Source organism: Mirounga leonina, unplaced genomic scaffold (assembly GCF_011800145.1).
Source record: "Mirounga leonina isolate KUSES-001 unplaced genomic scaffold, KU_Mleo_1.0 Mir_170, whole genome shotgun sequence".
Lineage (NCBI taxonomy): Eukaryota > Metazoa > Chordata > Mammalia > Carnivora > Phocidae > Mirounga > Mirounga leonina.
The window spans coordinates 36,504,367-36,523,606 of NW_023270433.1; the positions used below are offsets into that span (position 1 = coordinate 36,504,367).

The 19,240-nt window shown below is 40.3% G+C and overlaps 1 protein-coding gene across 2 annotated transcripts in view; it reads left to right on the forward strand.

Moving 5' to 3' along the window:
* The window catches only part of KIF24 (kinesin family member 24), an 81,476-nt gene that overhangs the window by 40,674 nt on the left and 21,562 nt on the right, over nucleotides 1-19,240 (forward strand). For both annotated transcript variants that reach the window (XM_035016458.1, XM_035016457.1), the window contains exons 4-6: nucleotides 2,231-2,328; nucleotides 6,203-6,418; nucleotides 11,130-11,217. In XM_035016458.1, the coding sequence (XP_034872349.1) occupies nucleotides 2,231-2,328; nucleotides 6,203-6,418; nucleotides 11,130-11,217 (402 nt within the window). The remainder of the gene's footprint in view (nucleotides 1-2,230; nucleotides 2,329-6,202; nucleotides 6,419-11,129; nucleotides 11,218-19,240) is intronic.

The following is a 19,240-nucleotide window of genomic DNA, read 5'->3' on the forward strand; positions in this document are numbered from 1 at the left end:
ATCCTATTGGAAGGAAAGATACCAATGCCTTTAATCAATAAGTGTTTTCTAAGATGTTTACTCAAGAGCTAAAGTTATTCACATGCACTTACAGAAGTAGAGAAAGAATCGCCATATACTCAGTGAAGTAAAAGAAAATTTTAAGAGTCTCATGCTCTACCGACTGAGCTAGCCGGGCGCCTAGTAAAAGAAAATTTTTAAAAATTCCCACATTTACTTGTGTTCATTTTCTTCCTTATTTTCCTGAGAAATGCCAAAAAAAAAAATTAGAAATATATTTTACTTCTTATTATTGCCATTTTCAAGTTTATTCAGAAGTACAATGAACCCCTATGTACCTACCACCCAAATTCAACAGTTAAAAACATTTTATTGTTTTTAAAATCCTATCACATATTTCATACCACTAAAAGCTCACAGATCTCTTTATTGTGCTCCACAGATTCATTATTTTCTAGCTTTTGGTAATATTTTCTAACTGGTAAATTCAACTTTGTGGCCCCAATTTCTGCTAAGGTGACCTAACAAATTGCTATTCTAATGTAATTTAATGATACACAAACAGAATCAAACCTGGGTAGAATGACCCACATAATAAATTGGCCCAAATTCACTTTGCTGGATTTTCCTTTAACTGGATATTTAGAGCAGGCCCAAGAGGTCGCAGAAGAAATGACCTCATGTCTCATTCATTGTATATGGACTGCCATTATTATGCTACAGTCAGGCTTGAAATTAGGATTTTTACTTAGAGATAGTTGGGCTGCCAATAGCCTCTAAGTTATGCAAATGATTATGTCTACTGAATTAATGCTTTCCAGACACAGTTTAATAGGGTCTTCTGTCCTTTTCCAGATTATATGATTTTTCATTTGGGGATCATCTTGACCACTCTCTCTCCCCAGCAAGTCATATCCAGGCAGTTGCCAAATTTTTCATGCATCCATCTCCTCTTTATTTTCTTTGTCATCATCAAATTTAGACCTAACTTCTTAACTCACCACTGGATTACCAGTATCCCTGTTCTTAGTCCATTCACAGTGTGAAGCCACTTTAATCTTCCAGTAAAATGGATCACATCATCCCTTTCCTTTGCAAGGTTTTTTATTGTCTTCCCACTATTTGCTAATTATTTGCTAAATTAAATATAAACATTCCATCCTTAAGGCTAGTGTCCCAGTACCCATGCAACATAGTCCTAACTCCTTATTCTAGCCTTCTATTTCACCTACCAAGATCCTATGTTTTAACCACACTGAATCTTCTCTGTTCCTTAAATGTTCCTTGTGCTTTCCTGATTTGACTGTTGCTCATGTTTTCCCTGTGGCTGGAGTATCTTCCCTGCCTCCATCTCTAACTCTTAAATTCCTCTTCTTCCCCACAGTCTTTTTCATAATGTCTTTCCCAATCAGAAGGCATATGTTTTTCCTTTGAATTCCACATGTACTTTATCTGTCAGATTTTTTCTAGCTTAGAAGCATTTGTATACTTGTCTGGATTCACATCTTTAGGTGGTGGGGTGGGGTAATAGTAGGGTAATATCTATATCTTTGGGCCCTTTGAAGTGCCTACTGCAGTTATACATGTTACAATTGAACAATAAATGTTCATGGGATTAAAAGCTCAGCTATGGGGGCGCATGGGTGGTTCAGTTGGTTTAGCAAGCGTCTGTGTTCAGCTCAGGTCATGATCTCTGGGTCCTGGGATTGAGCGCCGTGTTGGGCTCCCCAGCTCAGAGGGGAATCTGCTTCTCCCTCTGTCCCCTACCCCCAGCTTGTGCTCTCTCTGTCTCTCAAATAAATAAAATCTTTTAAAAAGGAAGTTAAAGCTTAGCTATGTAACCTATGAAATGGAAGTCTTCCTCTAGAATTCCCCTAAATTTCAAATATGCTGGCCCTAGCTGGGCTATGAGGATAATCCCTAGAGAATTCATTTATCCTGGACCTAAGGAGGTTTGGCTCACTCTTGTACTCATCAGTTTACTTCACTTAAGAAAGAACAAAAATTGTGTGCTTTAGTTTTTATATTATAAAAACATGACTACAGAGAGCTCAAGTAGAAGAAGGCCCTGTCATTTGATAGTTACTGATTGCTTATTTATCTCTAAGTTTGTCATAGTCAGTTACTTAGTTAAAAAACATACTAGCATCTTTAGTATGTGTTAACTAGAATAGTGGTGAAGAAAATCCAGAAAATGTCTCTTCTATAAAAAATCACATTTCTTTTTCAGCATGTTTTTTATTTTGATGAAGTCTTTGGTGAAGCATGCACCAATCGGGATGTATACATGAAGACTACTCACCCACTCATTCAGCATATTTTCAATGGGTATGATAGTAATTATTTGCTTCTCTTGTTTCATACTGTTTTCCATAACAAATTTCTTTATAAATATCATTTATGTTTTTCAGTTTTTGAATTAGACATGAATTTGTGTTTTAATCTGATGAATTTAGACTCTTCTAAAGAGTGCATTGTCTCTGTAGGATTCACCAAGCATTCAGAAATTTTCAGCAAAAATATAAATTGTCAACAATATAATTTCATCAAAGTTCTCAGAATAAAAAGGTTTAAATGGTTGTAGTTTGAACTTCCGATGATAGGAATTATGTATTCTGCCCATAGCTCACTTTTTTCATTGGAGTGGGATAGATAAGAGACTATCATCTGTTTTTTATAGATGTATTTTTTAAATTTTGAAATAATTATTCACACTTAATAAACATTAAATGGGACCAAAAAGGCACTAAGGACTTCTGTTGTTTATTCAAAATATAGGCACGTATAGATAGAAAATGCCAAACAGCCTACTAGTATCACTGATTCCAGAGTAGTTTGACTTTTTAAAAAAAATTTTTTATAACTTTAAAAATATTGAGGTATGGGGTGCCTGGGTTGCTCAGTCATTCAGCGTCTGTCTTCGGCTCAGGTCATGATCCCAGGGTCCTGGGATCGAGTTCCACATTGGGCTCCCTGCTCCGCGGGAAGCCTGCTTCTCCCTCTCCCGCTCTCCCTGCTTGTGTTCCTGCTCTCGCTGTCTCTCTCTGTGTCAAATAAATAAATATTAAAAAAAATATATTGAGGTATAATTCACATACAATTAGATGCACAGATCTTAAGAAGTATTCAGGTTTGATGAGTTTTGGTAGTTGTCTATATCCAGGTAACCAATACCTCGAACAAGATAATAGACCATTCCCATCACCCCAGGGAGTTCTCTTGTTGTCCCCTTTTAGTAAATCTCCACTTCCACCCTCAGATCTTATATAATCACTGACCTGCTTTCCGTCATTATAGATTAGTTTTGCCTGTTCTAGATTGTCACAGAAATAGAATCATTCCCACATAGGTTCTTTTATGCTTGGCTTAGCATAATGTTTTTTGGTATTAGTACGTGGTGCATGTATCCATAGTTTTTATTCCTTTCTATAAAAATACCACAATTTATCCATTCTCCTATTGATGGACATTTGGGTTGTTTCCAGTTTGGGACTATTGTGAATAAAGCTGTATAAACATTCTTGTACAAGTCTTTTTCTTGGACATGTTTTCATTTATCTTGGGTGAAACTTAGAAAGGGAATTGCTGAGTCATAGGAGAGGTATGTGTTTATAAGAAAGTGTCAAACAGTGTTCCATACACCCATTTTCTATTCCCAACAGCGATGTATGTGAATTGCATTTCTTTCTTTTTCTTTTAAGATTTATTTATTTATTTGAGAGAGCATGCGCATGAGTGTGTCAGGGAGGGGCAGGGGTGCCCTGTGAATTGCATTTCTACATCCTCACCATATTTGGTATTGTCAGTCTTTATTTTAGCCAAGCTAATGGGTATGTAACTTGAGCTCATTGTGGTTTGAATTTGAATTTCCCCGAATGCCTAATGATATTGAGAATCTTTTCATTTGCTTATTGGCCATTCAGATAACTTCATTTGTCTGTCTTTTTGTTTTCTTTTTATTGTTGTTTATTGTTGTTTTGTAGACATCATTAATTTTTTTTTTTTTATTCTGAGCAGGCTGAAAAAGTGAAATATCTTTCAGGTTCAATTTCTTATATGCCAAATCTAGGGAATACTTTTTAAGAGAGCAAGTTTCTAAAGTTAGATTTAGAACAAATAAAATGTGCAGGGGTGCCTGGGTGGTTCAGTCAGCTGAGCTTCAGGCTCTTGATTTTGGCTCAGGTCATGATCTCAGGGTGGTGAGATCGAGCTCCCTGTGGGAGTCTGCTTGAGATTCTCTCCTCCCTGCCCCCCACCCCCGCCACACTTGTGCTTGTGCGCACATACGTGCTCTCTCTCTCTCTAAAATAAATAAATCTTTAAAAAAAGAGGAACAAGTAAATGCATCCATTCTGCAAAGGGTAGTAAGAGATTTTTCATACGCATATTTGTTGTTGTTTTTCAGAAAGCTCATCACTAAAATATTCAGAAGATGGGGCAGCTGGGTGGCTCAATCGGTTAAGCTTCCAACTCTTGATTTCTACTGAGGTCATGATCTCACAATTGTGAGATCAAGTCCCGCATCTGGCTCTGCACTGGGTGTGGAGCCTGCTTGGGATTCTCATTCTCCCTCTCCCTCTACCCCACTTGCATTTTCTTTCTGTCTTTCTCTCTCTCAAAAAAAAAAAAAAAAAAATTCAGAAGATAGGGTAGATGTTATTTAGTCTCATTCTGCTAAACCTTCTTTAGTGTGTTCACATTTTCCTCCTTTAATCCTTTTCCTCACTGAGCCTCTGCCAGTGTGTTCAAGTGCCTACACAGTGGGAGCCTGGATTCAAAAGACAAGGAGGAACTGGTCTCCGCTCAAGCAGCTTAAATCTAATCAAATTAAATCTCTTTCTTCTCACACTTCCGTGGTTCCTTTGCTGTTGTGCTATTACTCCTTCTTTGGTTTCTTTCTGGCTTCTGGCTCCTTTCTTCATTTTCATCTCTCTGCCCACCACCAGTATCCCCCTACCTCTCTGTCTATACATAGACGTTTCTTCTTGGTGCTGGTAGCTACTTTTATCATTAACTCATGCGATTCCTGTTCAAGAGTCAGTAATAGCTGCTTACTATTTAACAGTATGGTCACTTTCTACTCTGTACTATATAGTTGGGCCTCTGGTACTCAGATAACCTTGGCCTCTGGCTCCTCTGAAAACATGTGATTGGCAGATTAGTCTCCCAACTCTTATTCTGCAGTTCCTCACACTCATGCCCCACACATACACCCACATGCAAGGATAGTGATTCTCACTTAGAATCACATGATGTTAGGGTTAGAAGGGATCTTAAAAATCAAGTAACCCATTAATTTATTAATGAAAGTGAAAACTGAGGCTCTTAAAGCCCTTTTGTGAGTTCTTCCTCAAATATTTTGCTTAGACTGATTTTACCTCTGTCTAAACTTAATATTTATAGGAGTAGTCAGTACCACCCTGTTCATCATATGGTCTTCCATTATTTCTTGTATTTATTTATTTATTTTTTTAAAGATTTTATTTATTTATTTGACAGAGACACAGCGAGAGAGGGAACACAAGCAGGGGGAGTGGGAGAGGGAGAAGCAGGCTTCCCGCTGAGCAGGGAGCCCGATGGCGGGCTTGATCCCAGGACCCTGGGATCATGACCTGAGCCGAAGGCAGACGCTTAACGACTGAGCCACCCAGGCACCCCTCTTGTATCTATTTTAATTCTCTATTACTTCTTTCATCAAACTTACCTTTTAGGATTAAGGCAAAATCATCTCCAGAATTCTCTAGAGCATGGGGTCCTTGTCTTATGGTATAACCAGTTCCATAAAAAAAAATTCCTATTAAAAAACTCATGTACTGGGGCGCCTGGGTGGCGCCTCAGGTCATGATCTCAGGGTCCTGGGATCAAGCCCCACATCGGGCTCCCTGCTCAGCGGGAAGCCTGCTTCTCCCTCTCCCACTCCCCCTGCTTGTGTTCCCTCTCTCGCTGTGTCTCTCTCTGTCAAATAAATAAATAAAATCTTAAAAAAAAAAAAACCTCATGTACTGCTTTGAGAATGTTTTTTCTTTTTCCTATGCTTTTATAATATAAAGCCCTCCTCTCCTTAAAGGATTGTATACTTATAGCTGAATTTTACCAGCCATAAACAGGATTCTGTTTCTATCTGACTTTTGTCATGAAAAATCTAGGTGTAGATTAGCATTTCTCTTTGTATATATGTTATACAAATGACTTTTTTCCCTAGAGGCAATGCCACTTGCTTCGCATATGGACAGACAGGTGCTGGGAAGACCTACACCATGATAGGAACTCATCAGAACCCAGGACTCTATGCTCTGGCTGCCAAAGATATATTCAGGCAACTAGAAATATCCCAGACAAGAAGGCACCTCTTCGTGTGGATCAGCTTCTATGAAATCTACTGTGGACAACTTTATGACCTCTTAAATAGAAGAAAAAGGTACTGATTATGAGTGGGAAACTGTATATTTGTGGATCATTGTTTTAGGCCAGAGTCCCACAGAATCACTGAATCATGGATTTGATGCAAGGCCTTGTTATATTAGTGCCTTTTTGTGAAATTAGTCTCCTGAGTCAGGAATTTTTTTTTTTTTTTTTAAGAGACTATGCTTTTCTTTCTCTCTCTCTCTTTTTTTTTAAAGATTTTATTTATTATTTATTTGACAGAGAGAGATAGTGAAAGCAGGCACACAAGCAGGGGGAGTGGGAGAGGGAGAAGCAGGCTTCCCCTGGAGCAGGGAGCCCGATGTGGGGCTGGATCCCAGGACCCTGACGACTGAGCCACCCAGGCGCCCCAGATGAATATTTTTTAAACTGCCAGTTCAGCTAGAGAAAAATGTAAATTAGCCTTCCATTAGTATTTTTTTTTTTAAGTAATCAATATCCTAATGTTTATTAAAAGACTATCCCTTTTATTTTGGTCTATGAAAAAAGTCAAGATTTCAGGAAGTAGGATATCAACGTGTACTTAAATCCCTTCCTATTCTTTTGACCTATTATTACACTGGAAGAACTATAAATAATGTTTCCTGCTTTCACTTATTTTTTTTCCCCTCAATAATCTTAGGGTAAACTTAATGATAGTTTTCTGAAATCAGTAAAAAGAAAAGAAATCTCTCTTCTTCACAGTAGACTTTTAGCTCTTGTAACTCTTAAACTGTTGCCCTTGCAACATAATACAGTAATTTAGAAATGGATTCAGTCAACTGACTTTAAATCCCTATTGTATTTTTCTGGTGTAAAATTTTGTTTAGGTTGAAACAGATGACTTTAATTGAGCAGGAAGCAATGAAGTTGTGAAGGTACCAACTGGGAGAATAAGGAGGAGAGATGGAATAGGGGAGGTGGATGGATAAAAGGGTGTCATAACAGAATTAACCAGACCTGTGACGTGTTGGGAGCAGCCACACCAAGTGGAGAGAGTTGAGGCTAAGCATGGTGGAAGGCTGGGGAAGCCAAATCAGTGACAGAAACTAGCCTCCAGCAAAGGAATCCTAGCCCCTACAAAGCTGTCCAAAAGGATGTGCACATTGCACATGCTCCAGGCAAGCACTGGAATGGGGGGTGGGGGTAGAAGAGCAGCTCGAGTTCAGTAGGGAGAACATTATAGCACGGCCCCCATGGGAGAGGGGCACTAGGTATTGAGTTGTGAAACTGGAGAAGGCAGCAGCTAGGCTTGGGCAGACCACCATCTGTGGACTATTCCAAAGAAAAGGGGACCTTCGGGTATGGCACAATTCAGAGAATATACAGGTGTTCGGGGTTCATTCCTGACATAGCAACTGCCAAAGAAAGGAGGGTTCTGCTTTGGGTTTGCTTTGGAGAAGAGTTGCTTTTCTTTTTTACCCTCTCTGTTGGTTTTGAAGCCTCAAGTTAGCTCAATCACAGCTTCTCTTCCAAGCCCCCACACTCCTTTTTAGGAGCCCTTTCCAGTCAGAATATAGCCAGGCACTGGGATGCTAGAGCATCTGGCTCTGGGGCTCCCAAACAGACCAGGTTCAACCACTAGCCACTGAAAAATCCAAAGTCAGAAAAATGAGTGGTGGTGAAACAAGAAAGGAATTTATTTCAGTGAGGCCAACGCTGGGAAGACATTTCAAGACATTTCATTTCATAACATTTCAAAGACTGCCTCCAACATGCCAAAAATACTACTACTCGGGAGTTTTTTGTTGTTGTTTTGGAGGGTTTTTTTTAAAGATTTTATTTATTTGAGAAAGAGTGCGAGAGAGCATGAGCAAGGGGAGGGGCAGAGGGAGAAGCAGATTCCCTGCTGAGCAGGGAGCCCGATGCCAGGCGCCATCCCAGGATCCTGAGATTATGACCTGAGCCAAAGGCAGACACTTAACCAACTGAACCCCCCCCTCACCCCCACCCCGGCCGCCCCTCTCCCTTTTTTACTTCTAGGTTTATATAAGGAAAACACGGGACAAAGGTTGGTGGGTACCCGTAGGTGGGTGGTGAAGGTCAAGTTGATCATTGTCTTGGGGTCAGTCATGGGTGGGGTCTTGCTGGCTCAGGGCAGTCCTTATTGCTTGAGGGGGTAGTGAGGGTAGTTTGGGTTCCCTTATGGGAATGCTTTGCCTGCAGGGTCTTTTCTCTGAGTAAAGAGATAAGCTGGAAAGAACTTAATCAATTAGGAAGTTTGAGGTCAAAATGGAGGTAGTTGAAGTCCTCTTTGTTTAAAGAGCAGTTGGCAGGAGAATAAAAGCTGTTGTGCTGTGTGTGTGTGTGTGTGTGTGTGTCTCTGTCTCTCTGTCTCCGTCCATCCATCCAGTTTGTTTGGGTGAAGGGACAGTCAGGATATCTAGTCAGCTATTTGTGAGTGCAGTTCTTTAATGAATTACTCAGATATATTGCCCTTTATATTTGCATTCTTGAATAGCAGTCAAGGGGATGGGATATGCTAACTCCTGGCTTTGAATCTTCTTTTTAGGGCTCACTAGGAAGACCCACACTTCCTCTGCAAGTGTCTTGGGCTGTGGGTGTTTTCTTTTTGTTTTTATATCTCTGGTTAATTGGCTAATATCTCTTTTGCCTATCTTCCTGGGACCCCTGAAATGTCCCGATTACCTGAGGGCACCCTTTCTTTTTGTTTAGAGCTGTTAATGCTTTATCCTAAAAATAATAGTAAGACTTTGACAAAGGTGAGCTGAAACATATATGCTCAGTCCACCTCCTTTTTTAAATCTATTTATTTGACAGAGAAGAGAGCACAAGCAAGGGGAGTGGCAGGGAGAGGGAGAAGCAGGCTCCTGCTGAGCAGAGAGCCTGACATGGGGCTCAATCCCAGGACCCTGACGCTTAACCAACTGAGCCACCCAGGCGCCCCCTCAGTCCACCTCTTAAGCTAGAAACCAAAGTTTATGGATCTTCAAATTAATTTTTTTTTTTTTTAAAGATCTAATTGGCTTTACTAAGCAATTTATGAATTGGGCATCATTCCATCTAGCAAGTAGAGGGGAGGTCCAAGGAATTGTACAAAATGGAAGATTTTTATAGAAAGGAGGGTGGAGAGAGAAAGTTAGTAGCAAAAGAAAAGAAAAGAAAAGATTGTTCCAGGCAAGATTACCTTCCTTTGTGGGGAAGGGCAAGGGGTCTTATTAGGTGGATTACCTCAATTTCCTTTGGAGGGGTAGAGAGGGCCCATGTGACAGATTACCTCATTGGTGTTTATGAGAAAATTTCTGATTGATGGGTTTAAGAAACATTTCTGAGGGAGGTTAAAACTGCAATTATGTTAGGTATGAAGTCCCGAATTAACTCTTAAAAGTAGAGGTTAGATTGTTTTTAGACCCTTGTATAAAAAGTGATAGAAATATACTTCTTGCTTATAAGATTTAAAAATCTAGCAGTACATTTTGGGCTGTCCATTAGGAACTTTTCTGGGGTGAGCTCAGCGTGTAGGGCCTAGGAATGACATGAGGGCTCTGAAAGCTAGATCCTTCTTTTATTCTGGAAGCCTGACTCTTCCAATAGTTGTTTGCTGATAGGTCACAGGGATTGGTGAAGCTGTTTTCTTCCAATCCTTCTGCAAAAATTTGGAAACTTGGAGTGAAACATAAACTAAGAAAAGTTTTTAGAGGTACCTGGGTGGCTCAGTTGGTTAAGTGTCCGACTCTTGGTTTCTGCTCAGGTCATGATCTCAGGGTCATGGAAATGACCCCCGAGTCAGGCTCTTCACTCAGCAGGGAGTCTGCTTGTCCCTCTCCCTCGGCTCTTCCTCCCATCCCCCCCCCAAATAAATAAATTAATTTAATCTTTTGTAAAAAAAAAATTTTTTTTGAGAAAATCTTTCCTTTTTTGGCTAGAAAGTGGAATTCCATTCTTAACCTCAATTACTATCTTATTAAGGGAAAAAAATCATCTTAGAGTCTCTAATAGATTTAATATATGCCCCTTGATGTATCTGGGGTTTAATCTGGTTTAATTGACCATAACCTTACACATAGGCCTGAGAAATTCAGTTATAGCACCAAATCTTCCTTCCTCCCTTGGAAGATATATCAAGACTCTTTATGTTGGAAATAAAGTAGAACCCCACTTATACTGGCTTAAGTTATTTAGCGAAGTCATTGGCTCATGTAACTAGAAAGCCTAGACGAGAATCAGGCCTTAGGGTCTGTTTACTCTAGGAGCTCAGGGATGTTATAAGGACCAATTTCTTTGCTCAGCTCTGCCTTCTATGATGTTAGCTTCCAAAACTGGCTCTCTAGTGGATACAGAATGGCTGCCACTGCCCCCAGGGCCACATATACTTTCACTTCCAGAAAGAAAGAGCACCAGCATCTCACTCCCAGGCACTTAACAACCAGAGACTAGGACTTTATTTTGATTAGACCAGCAGAGATCCCATATCCAGTCCTGAACCAATCACTGAAGCCACTGATTAGCACCATATGTGGATCATATGTTCCTTCTTTTAATTATAGCCAAAGGTGCTGACTTGTTTACAACAGTCAAGGACCATCTCTGAAGCTCAGGGCTGGGGTCAGGAGTTGTGGGAGTGGGCGGGGAGGATACACATCAATCTCACTCAAATAACAGAACTGCTACCTAATAGGGGAATGATGGAATGGTTTCTGGGGAGGCAAGAACAAAGTCCATTATACAGCAGGTCTGCCATACCAGCCGTGTTCTTGTATCTGCAGGCTCTTTGCAAGAGAAGATAGCAAGCACGTGGTACAGATAGTGGGACTGCAAGAACTTCAGGTGGATAGTGTGGAGCTCCTCTTAGAGGTAATTCTTCTTTCCTTACTACCTCCCCTCCCCCCTCCCCCCCACTCCCACAGCAGCCTAAGTACAGAGAAAGAATTCATTTTGCTATCTAGCAAATATAATGGACTCAGATGTAGCCAAAGGGCCATGACAAGCATGCCACTTCAACGTTTGTAAAATGTGAGTCCTCTAAGAGGATAGCTCCCTTCTCTACAGGGTTGTTGTCTCAGTGCCATGGAGCATGTGGGAGAACCTAATGCATGAGAGGGATACTCTTGTGCTAGTTTCACAGGCTGCCAGTGTATATATTTCTATGGTAGTAGAAAAAGCTGCTGGAGAGAAATATCCTTACTTTAAGTAAAAATTTTAAGAGGTAAGGGGTGCCTGACTGGCTCAGTCAGAGCATGTGGCTCTTGATCTCAGGGTTGTGAGTTTGAGCCCGTGTTAGGTGTAGAGATTACTTTAAAAAAAATTTTTTTTCCCATAGGTAATACTTTAATGTGGGTTCAAAATTCAAGAGATACAAGGATGCCTGGGTAGCTCAGTCGGTTGAGCATCTGACTCTTGATTTCAGCTCAGGTCATGATCTCAAGATCATGAGATGGAGCCCCGCGCCGGGCTCCATGCGCAGTGTGGAATCTGCCTGTCCCTCTCTCTCTGTTCTTCCCCCTGCTGGTTTTCTCTCTCTCTCAAATAAATAAATAAATAAATAAATAAAATCTTTAAAAAAAAAATTCAAGAGTTACAATGAAAATATCCCGTCCAGGGCGCCTGGGTGGCTCAGTTGGTTAAGCGACTGCCTTCAGCTCAGGTTATGATCCTGGAGTCCCGGGATCGAGTCCCGCATCGGGCTCCCTGCTTGGCAGGGAGTCTGCTTCTCCCTCTGACCCTCCCCCCTCTCATGCTCTCTCTATCTCATTCTCTCTCTCAAATAAATAAATAAAATCTTTAAAAAAAAAAAAAAGAAAATATCCCGTCCATTCCCTTTTCAAACTGAAGCAACTAATTTTAATACTTTTTTTGTATATCCTTCCAAAGGTATTTTTTTTCAAAGCTATTTTTAAATCTTCTATTAAAAGTTATCTTTTGGGGTGCCTGGGTGGCTCAGTCTGTTAAGCGTCTGCCTTCAGCTCAGGTCATGATCCTGGAGTCCTGGGATCGAGTCCCACATCAGGCTTCCTGCTCAGTGGGTCAGTAGGGAGTCTGCTTCTCCCTCTCACTCTCCCTCGGTGCTCTCTCTCTCAAATAAATAAAAATCTTTAATAATAATAAATAAAAGTTATTTTTTAACACTTGTTCATTATTAGATATAAACCTTACAAAAATATATAAGAAGATAGAAAAATAAAGGCCACCTCCAACTTACTATATACAACTCCCTACTTCCCACTAGGATATCTGTTAACAGTTTAAAATATTAAAACACACACACACACACAGAGTTTAAAATATTTAAATTTTTTCCTGTTCCAGGAATTTATTAACTTATGTACAAATATACTTTTGGTGACTCTTCCTTTAATGCAGTGGTCCTCAACCCTAGCTTTATATTGTGTCATTAGGGAACTTTTTCCCCCTTAGGTAAAAAAAAAATGGTTTAACCATTTTTATTGTGAAAAATAGCACTCTACAGAAAAATGCCTAAAGCCTGTATGTGTTTAGTATAAAGAAATAAGCACTTTTTTTTTTTTAAGATTTTATTCATTTATTTGAGAGAGAGAGATAGCGAGCCAGGAGGAGAGGGAGAAGCAGACTCCCCACCAAGCAGGGAGCCTGATACGGGGCTTGATCCCAGAACCCTGGGATCATGACCTGAGCTGAAGGCAGACGCTTAACCGACTGAGCCACCCAGACACCCCAAGAAACAAGCATCTTTATAATCAATTATGCAGATTAAGAAATAGAACATTTTAGCACCCCACAAACCCCTATACAGCTTTCCAGTCACAGTCCCCTATAATCCTGACATTTATGCCGATCACTTTTTTTTTTTTTTTTTTTTTAAGATTTATTCATTTATTTTTAGAGCGCTAAAGAAAGCACAAGCTCATGCAGGGTGAGGGGCAGAGAGAGAGAGAAAATCCCAAGGAGACTCCACTGAGGGCAGAACCTGACTCAGGTCTCTATCCCAGGACCCTGAGATTTTTGACCTGAGCTGAAATCAAGAGTCGGCCAATTAACCAACTGAGCTACCCAGGCCCCCTACGCTAATCACTTTGTTTTTTGTTATAGTTTTGCCACTTATGTATTCATCCATTAACTATGTAACTTCGTTTTTGCCTGTTTTTAAACTTTATATGAATAGAATCATACTGTATTTTTTAGTGTCTTCTTTTGCTCAACACTATGCTTTTGAGTTCCATCTATGTTTTTGCATATGGCTGTAATTTTGTTTTTATTTGCTGTGTAGTATTCAATCATATGAGTATACCACAGTTTATTTAACCATTCTGTTAATGGGTAGTTGGGATTGTTTCTTTTTGGGCACTACTCTGAACATTGTAACCGTGAATATCCTTACACATGTATTCCAGTATATAGCATATGAGTTCTTTAGGTTATATATCTAGCTGTGAAATGATTGGGTCAAAGGACATGCATATCTTCACTTCACTGGATGGTGCAACTGCTTTCCAAAGCTATGTACACTACCACAAGCAGTGTGTGAGCAATCCCATTGTTCTTCATCCTCACCAACACTTTCTGTTGACTTTTAAATTTTTACTGGTCTGGAATTATTTAATTAAATCTCATTGTGTTTTTTTCTGCATTCTGCTGATTGAGAATTAAATTGAATAGCTTTTCATATTTTTTTTTAATTTTAAGATTTTATTTTTAAATAATCGCTACACCCAGTGTGGGGCTCAAACTCACAACCCTGAGATCAAGAATTGCATGCTCTACCGACTGAGCCAGCCAGGCACCCCACTTTGCATATTTTTAATTTATCTTATGGGTTTCATCTTTTGGGAATGCCAGTTAGGTTCTTTCCCTCCTTTTTGGGTTATCGGTCTTTCTCTTATTACTGATTTGTATATTCTAGATGTGAGTCATTTGTCAGTTATTTGTGTCATAAGCATGTTGTCTCGTTCTGTGGCTTGTGTTTCTAGTTTCATCACAGTGTCTTTTTAATGCTTGCTTGAATCCCTCTGAGGTCAATTAAATCAGAATCTCTTGGGGTGAGGTCCAAATGTAGATATTATTATTTTAAACTGAAATATAGGTCACATACCATAAAATTCACCTTTTTAAAGTGTATGCATCAGTGGCTTATATATATTTATATATATATATAAATTTTTTTTTTTTTTGAGAGCATGAGAGAGAGAGAGCATGAGCACAAACGGGGGTGGGCCAAATCAAGAGTTGGATGCTTAACCAACTGATCCACTCAGGCACCCTACATATCTTACTAAGTTATAATCCACATATCATAATAATTACCCTTTTAAAATATACAATTTAGTGATTTTTAAAGAATATTCAAAAAGTTGTGCAGCCATTACCACTATCTAATTCCAGAACATTTCATCACCTCAAAGTGAAATCCTGTACCTTTGGCAGTTACTCTCTATTTCCTCTGCCTCCAGGCCTGGCAACCACTAATTTCTTTCTCGATGGATTTGTGCCTATTTTGGCCATATCATATAAATGGAATCCTGCAATAGGCAACCTTTTGTCCCTGGCTACTTTCATTTAGTGTATTTTCAAAGTTCACCCATGTTGTAGCATATATAAGTACTTCATTTTTAAGACCAAATAATACTCTATTATGGATAGAGTATATGGATTCATATTTTGTTCATCCATTCATCAGTTGATAGATACATAGGTTGTTTTCACTTTTATAGAAACCACTGTTATGAATAATACAGCTATGAACATTCACATACAAGTTTTTGTGTAGACCTATGTCTTCACTTTTCTTGAGTCTATGCCTAGGAGTGGAATTACTGGGTCATACTTTTTGAGGAACTGCCAAACTGTTTTCCAAAGTGGCTGCACCATTTTATATTCCCACCACCAATGTATGGAGATAGGTATTATTTTAAAAGCTCACCAAGTGATTCTAACATGCAGCCTGCAGCCATTGTAGTCATTCTTTTAGTATATCCAGCAAGCCTGGCTAGAGGCAAAGAGAGAAGGCTAGAAGGACAGGCTGGGTACTTGGCAAAACCTACCTTTAAAACTGCTTCTCAATACACCGTTCCAGGGACTTGGGTGTGTGAAATGGCAGGGTGAGCCACCATTGATGTCTTTTTCTAAGTTTCTTTTTGCTAGGACAAATAGGTAAATTTTGCTTAAGGGCTGGAACCTCATATTTGTGTGATTATCATATTCCTGAGTCCTGGGATCTAAAACCTGAGGACAGCACGTGAGTGTGCCTGTTTTAGAGTTACCTAAGAACCAAGAGCCCCTTTCTTGCAATTGTAAAAGCAGGTAAAGAACAAAAGTTCGTGACATGTGTTGAAGGGGCTTCCCTGAGACTGACCATTCTTAACCTGTCCAGAGCCCTCTCCATTGTGGAGTCCTAAGGAAATTGTTTCTCATACTCCTATTCACTGTGGTCCTCTTGCCCCCTCTTCCCCAGACATTCCTTTATTTGGCAGGGAGTTGCAGGAGAGTTGATCCCCTTGATGCCTTTATCCCTGAAGGGTAAACCAACTGAAAGGGAAAGGAGCAAATGTTGGGAGGAAGTCCCTTTTCCTTAGCTATGGGCCATCATTGTGTTAATGGGCAGTCTGGTGTCAGATCACCTCCTGTACCCTGGAAGAGTTTTATGCACTGCTCTATCCAAGTTATCTTTCCTGAGAAAAGCAGAAAGAAATTTCTTGTTAGTCAATGTGTTATCTCATTGCCATCGATACTCTTGTCTGTAATATATATGATGGTGTACAAGAAAGCCAGCTGAGATCAAGGTGGAAAGTTGATATAAATTATGGATACCCTCATAAACATTTATTGACTCGAAACAACAGCACTTACTAACTCAGGTGTCACACTTTCTCGGGTGTCACTGTTCATGTTCATTCAGGTATCATCCATGTGTTTGCTCAAGTGTCACGGTCCGGTGTCATCTTTGAGTGTCACCCTCACAGATCACCTTCAGGTTTCCTCAGGCATGGCCACTTGTTGCCTGCCTGCACAACTAGCAGCCTCATTTTTTATGCGGGATTGTTCTTCTTCCAGGACCTTTCTCCTTCAGGTGTATTATACTACCTTGATCTTAACAGTGCAGGCTCCAGGCACCAGGTCTTCCCTGCCTTTACAGAGGTGCACCGACTCATCACATTTCTCAGATTTGGAATCAAGATTTCTTCTGTCAGGGAACTGATGAGTATTTTTTCAGTTGCAGAGACTTACAGATTTTTAAGTTATTTCTACAGCCATTTGACATACTTATGGGTATCCATTCTCAAACTTCTAATAAATCTGTCTCCTGTTTTATCGTTGCCCTGGCTCTAATTGGTAGCAGAGACCACATGGCGCAAGCTTCCCATAGATGAGCCTCGGTTGTATGCCAGTGATAGAGACTTAATGTGTACACAGGGCCTATACTACTGAAGTGCTCCTAGCCCTCCTTTGGTATATGTGCAGAAAGCTTAGTGATTAAAGCCTCGTAACCAGACAGACCTGGGTCCCAGTGGCATATATCCTTCAGCCTGTCCTTTACCTTTCTGAGCCTGAAACATGTGGATGATAGTAGATGATTGGTTGGGTGATAGAGAAGGAAATGAGATAACATACAGAAAATGCTTGGTGTGATGCTAGCTCAATTCGTCACATCTATTCTTATTAATAATATTAATGTCCCTGAATGTTTCCCAGGCAACAGAATTCAGCAGTTGTCTCTACTTTCTTTGGTGGCAGGTCCTCATTTCCCTATTCACATAACATGTGTTGTCTAAAGGACCTAGATTTAGAAACTTGCCTAATAGACTTTAGTTATGGAAGGAGGAATTTGAGAAGGAGGTAGTGAGAGGAAAAGGGGCCTCGTGATTTTTAAGTTGATTGCACTAATTTTATTGGCTCCTAGACTTGCATTTTCCCCCAAATATATTCTCTATTTTTTCCTCTTTATTCTTTTTTTTCCTTGTTAGTTCTTGAGGCGCCCGGCTGACTCAGTCCAGCGTACAACTTTTTTTTTTTCTTTTTAAAGATTTTATTTATTTATTTATCAGAGAGACCGAGCACAAGCAGAGGGAGAAGCAGGCTACCTGCTGAGCAGGGAGCCTTATGCGGGGGGCTTGCTCTGAGGACTCTGAGATCATGACCTGAGCCGAAGGCAGACGCTTAAAAGACTGAGCCACCCAGGCGTCCCTAGTATGTGACTCTTGATCTTGGGGTTGTGAGTTCGAGCCCCACATTGGGTGTAGAGATTACTTAAAAACATAAAAAAATCTTAAAAAAAAAAAAAAGATGTTCTTTATTAAAATGAATATTTATGGGGGGGGCGCCTGGGTGGGTTCAGGTGGTTAAGCATCGGGCTCTTGATTTTGGCTCAGGTCATGATCTCAGGGTCTTGAGATCGAGTCCCTGTGTGGGGCTCCCCACTCAGCGGGAAGTCTGCTTGAGATTCTCTCTGCCCCTCCCCCCACTCGCACACTGGCATGTGCACTCTCTCTCTTTCTCTCCAAAATAAATAAGGGGCACCTGGGTGGCTCAGTCGTTAAGCGTCTGCCTTCAGCTCAGGTCATGATCCCAGCATCCTGGGATTGAGCCCCGCATCGGGCTCCCTGCTCGGCGGGAGGCCTGCTTCTCCCTCTCCCACTCCCCCTGCTTGTGTTCCCTCTCTCGCTGTCTCTCTCTGTCAAATAAATAAATAAAGTCTTTAAAATAAATAAATAAATAAATCAGTCTTTTTTTAATGAATATTTATTGAGAATTTACCATGTGCCAATCATGATTCTAAAATGTGCTTTACATGTATTATCTTGTATCATCTTTCTTAGTTCTCTTAAGTAAACTATGAGATTATCATTTTATGGATAAGAAACTGAGGCTCTGAAAAGTTAAGTGACTTGCAAACTTTTGCTCATTGCAAAAGGTCACACAACCGTATGTCAGAGCTGGCATGCATACCCAGACAGTCTAACTTCAGATTTCACTATCTTAACCACTGCACTTGAGTCTGTTTGTCTGATGATCTTCACAAACTGAATCATTTTTACTCCTCAGAGTTCAGCTGCTTTATTTCACAGTTTCTGAAAGGAATGGTGATTGCAGGCTATTTCTGAAGCTGAGGAAATGACCGGAACCAGAAATTCCTTCATGCCTTCCCTAAAAGGCATTGAGTCAAGAAAGGTCTCCTCAACATGTTAGGTTTTCTGAGACATACTCACAGGCACCTAATGCATCATGATGGATAAGGTGGACAAGGAGCATGGAAAACCGAGTGTAAAACTCTATAATAGAACCCCAGAAGTCGGCCTTTTTTGGCTCCCCTGGGGGTGAACCACAAACAAGCCTATGAGTTTCTGACTGTATCCCCAGTTGCCGGCTAGGTATGGCTGTGAGGCCTCTCAGAGCTTTCCCTGTGTCCCAGCAGGAGCGGCATCAGTATTCTCACATGTGGCAGAGGACACCTGGCTTCCTTCCCTAGCCTGGCTATATTTGACCTATGTGACCTTGGATAAGTCACCAACTTCTCTGTGTTTCTTCCCTTATCAAGTATATTGTATACACAAATACAGAGATTTAAGAGATCTCCAGATCTCCCCTGTCTTTTCGCAGGGCTTGTAAAAGACCAAAAACAAACCAAAAATCAGAAGAGGTGTGAGAACCCTAAAACTAGAAGGAAATACACCAGAATCTTGTTAACTCTGGGATTATGGGAGGTATATATTTTCTTCTTGATACTTTTCCTGTATTTTCCAAGTTTTCCACAGTAAGCATGTCTTCCTTTTCTGATAGAAAAAGGAAAGAGAAGTTTGATAAAAAGAACATCACACATTGTCTTCATTGCTTTACAGTCTATGTCAGCATGAAGTCAGAGTGACAGGGGAGAGGCCAGGATGAGGAAGCACAGTTGAACTAGAGGCTT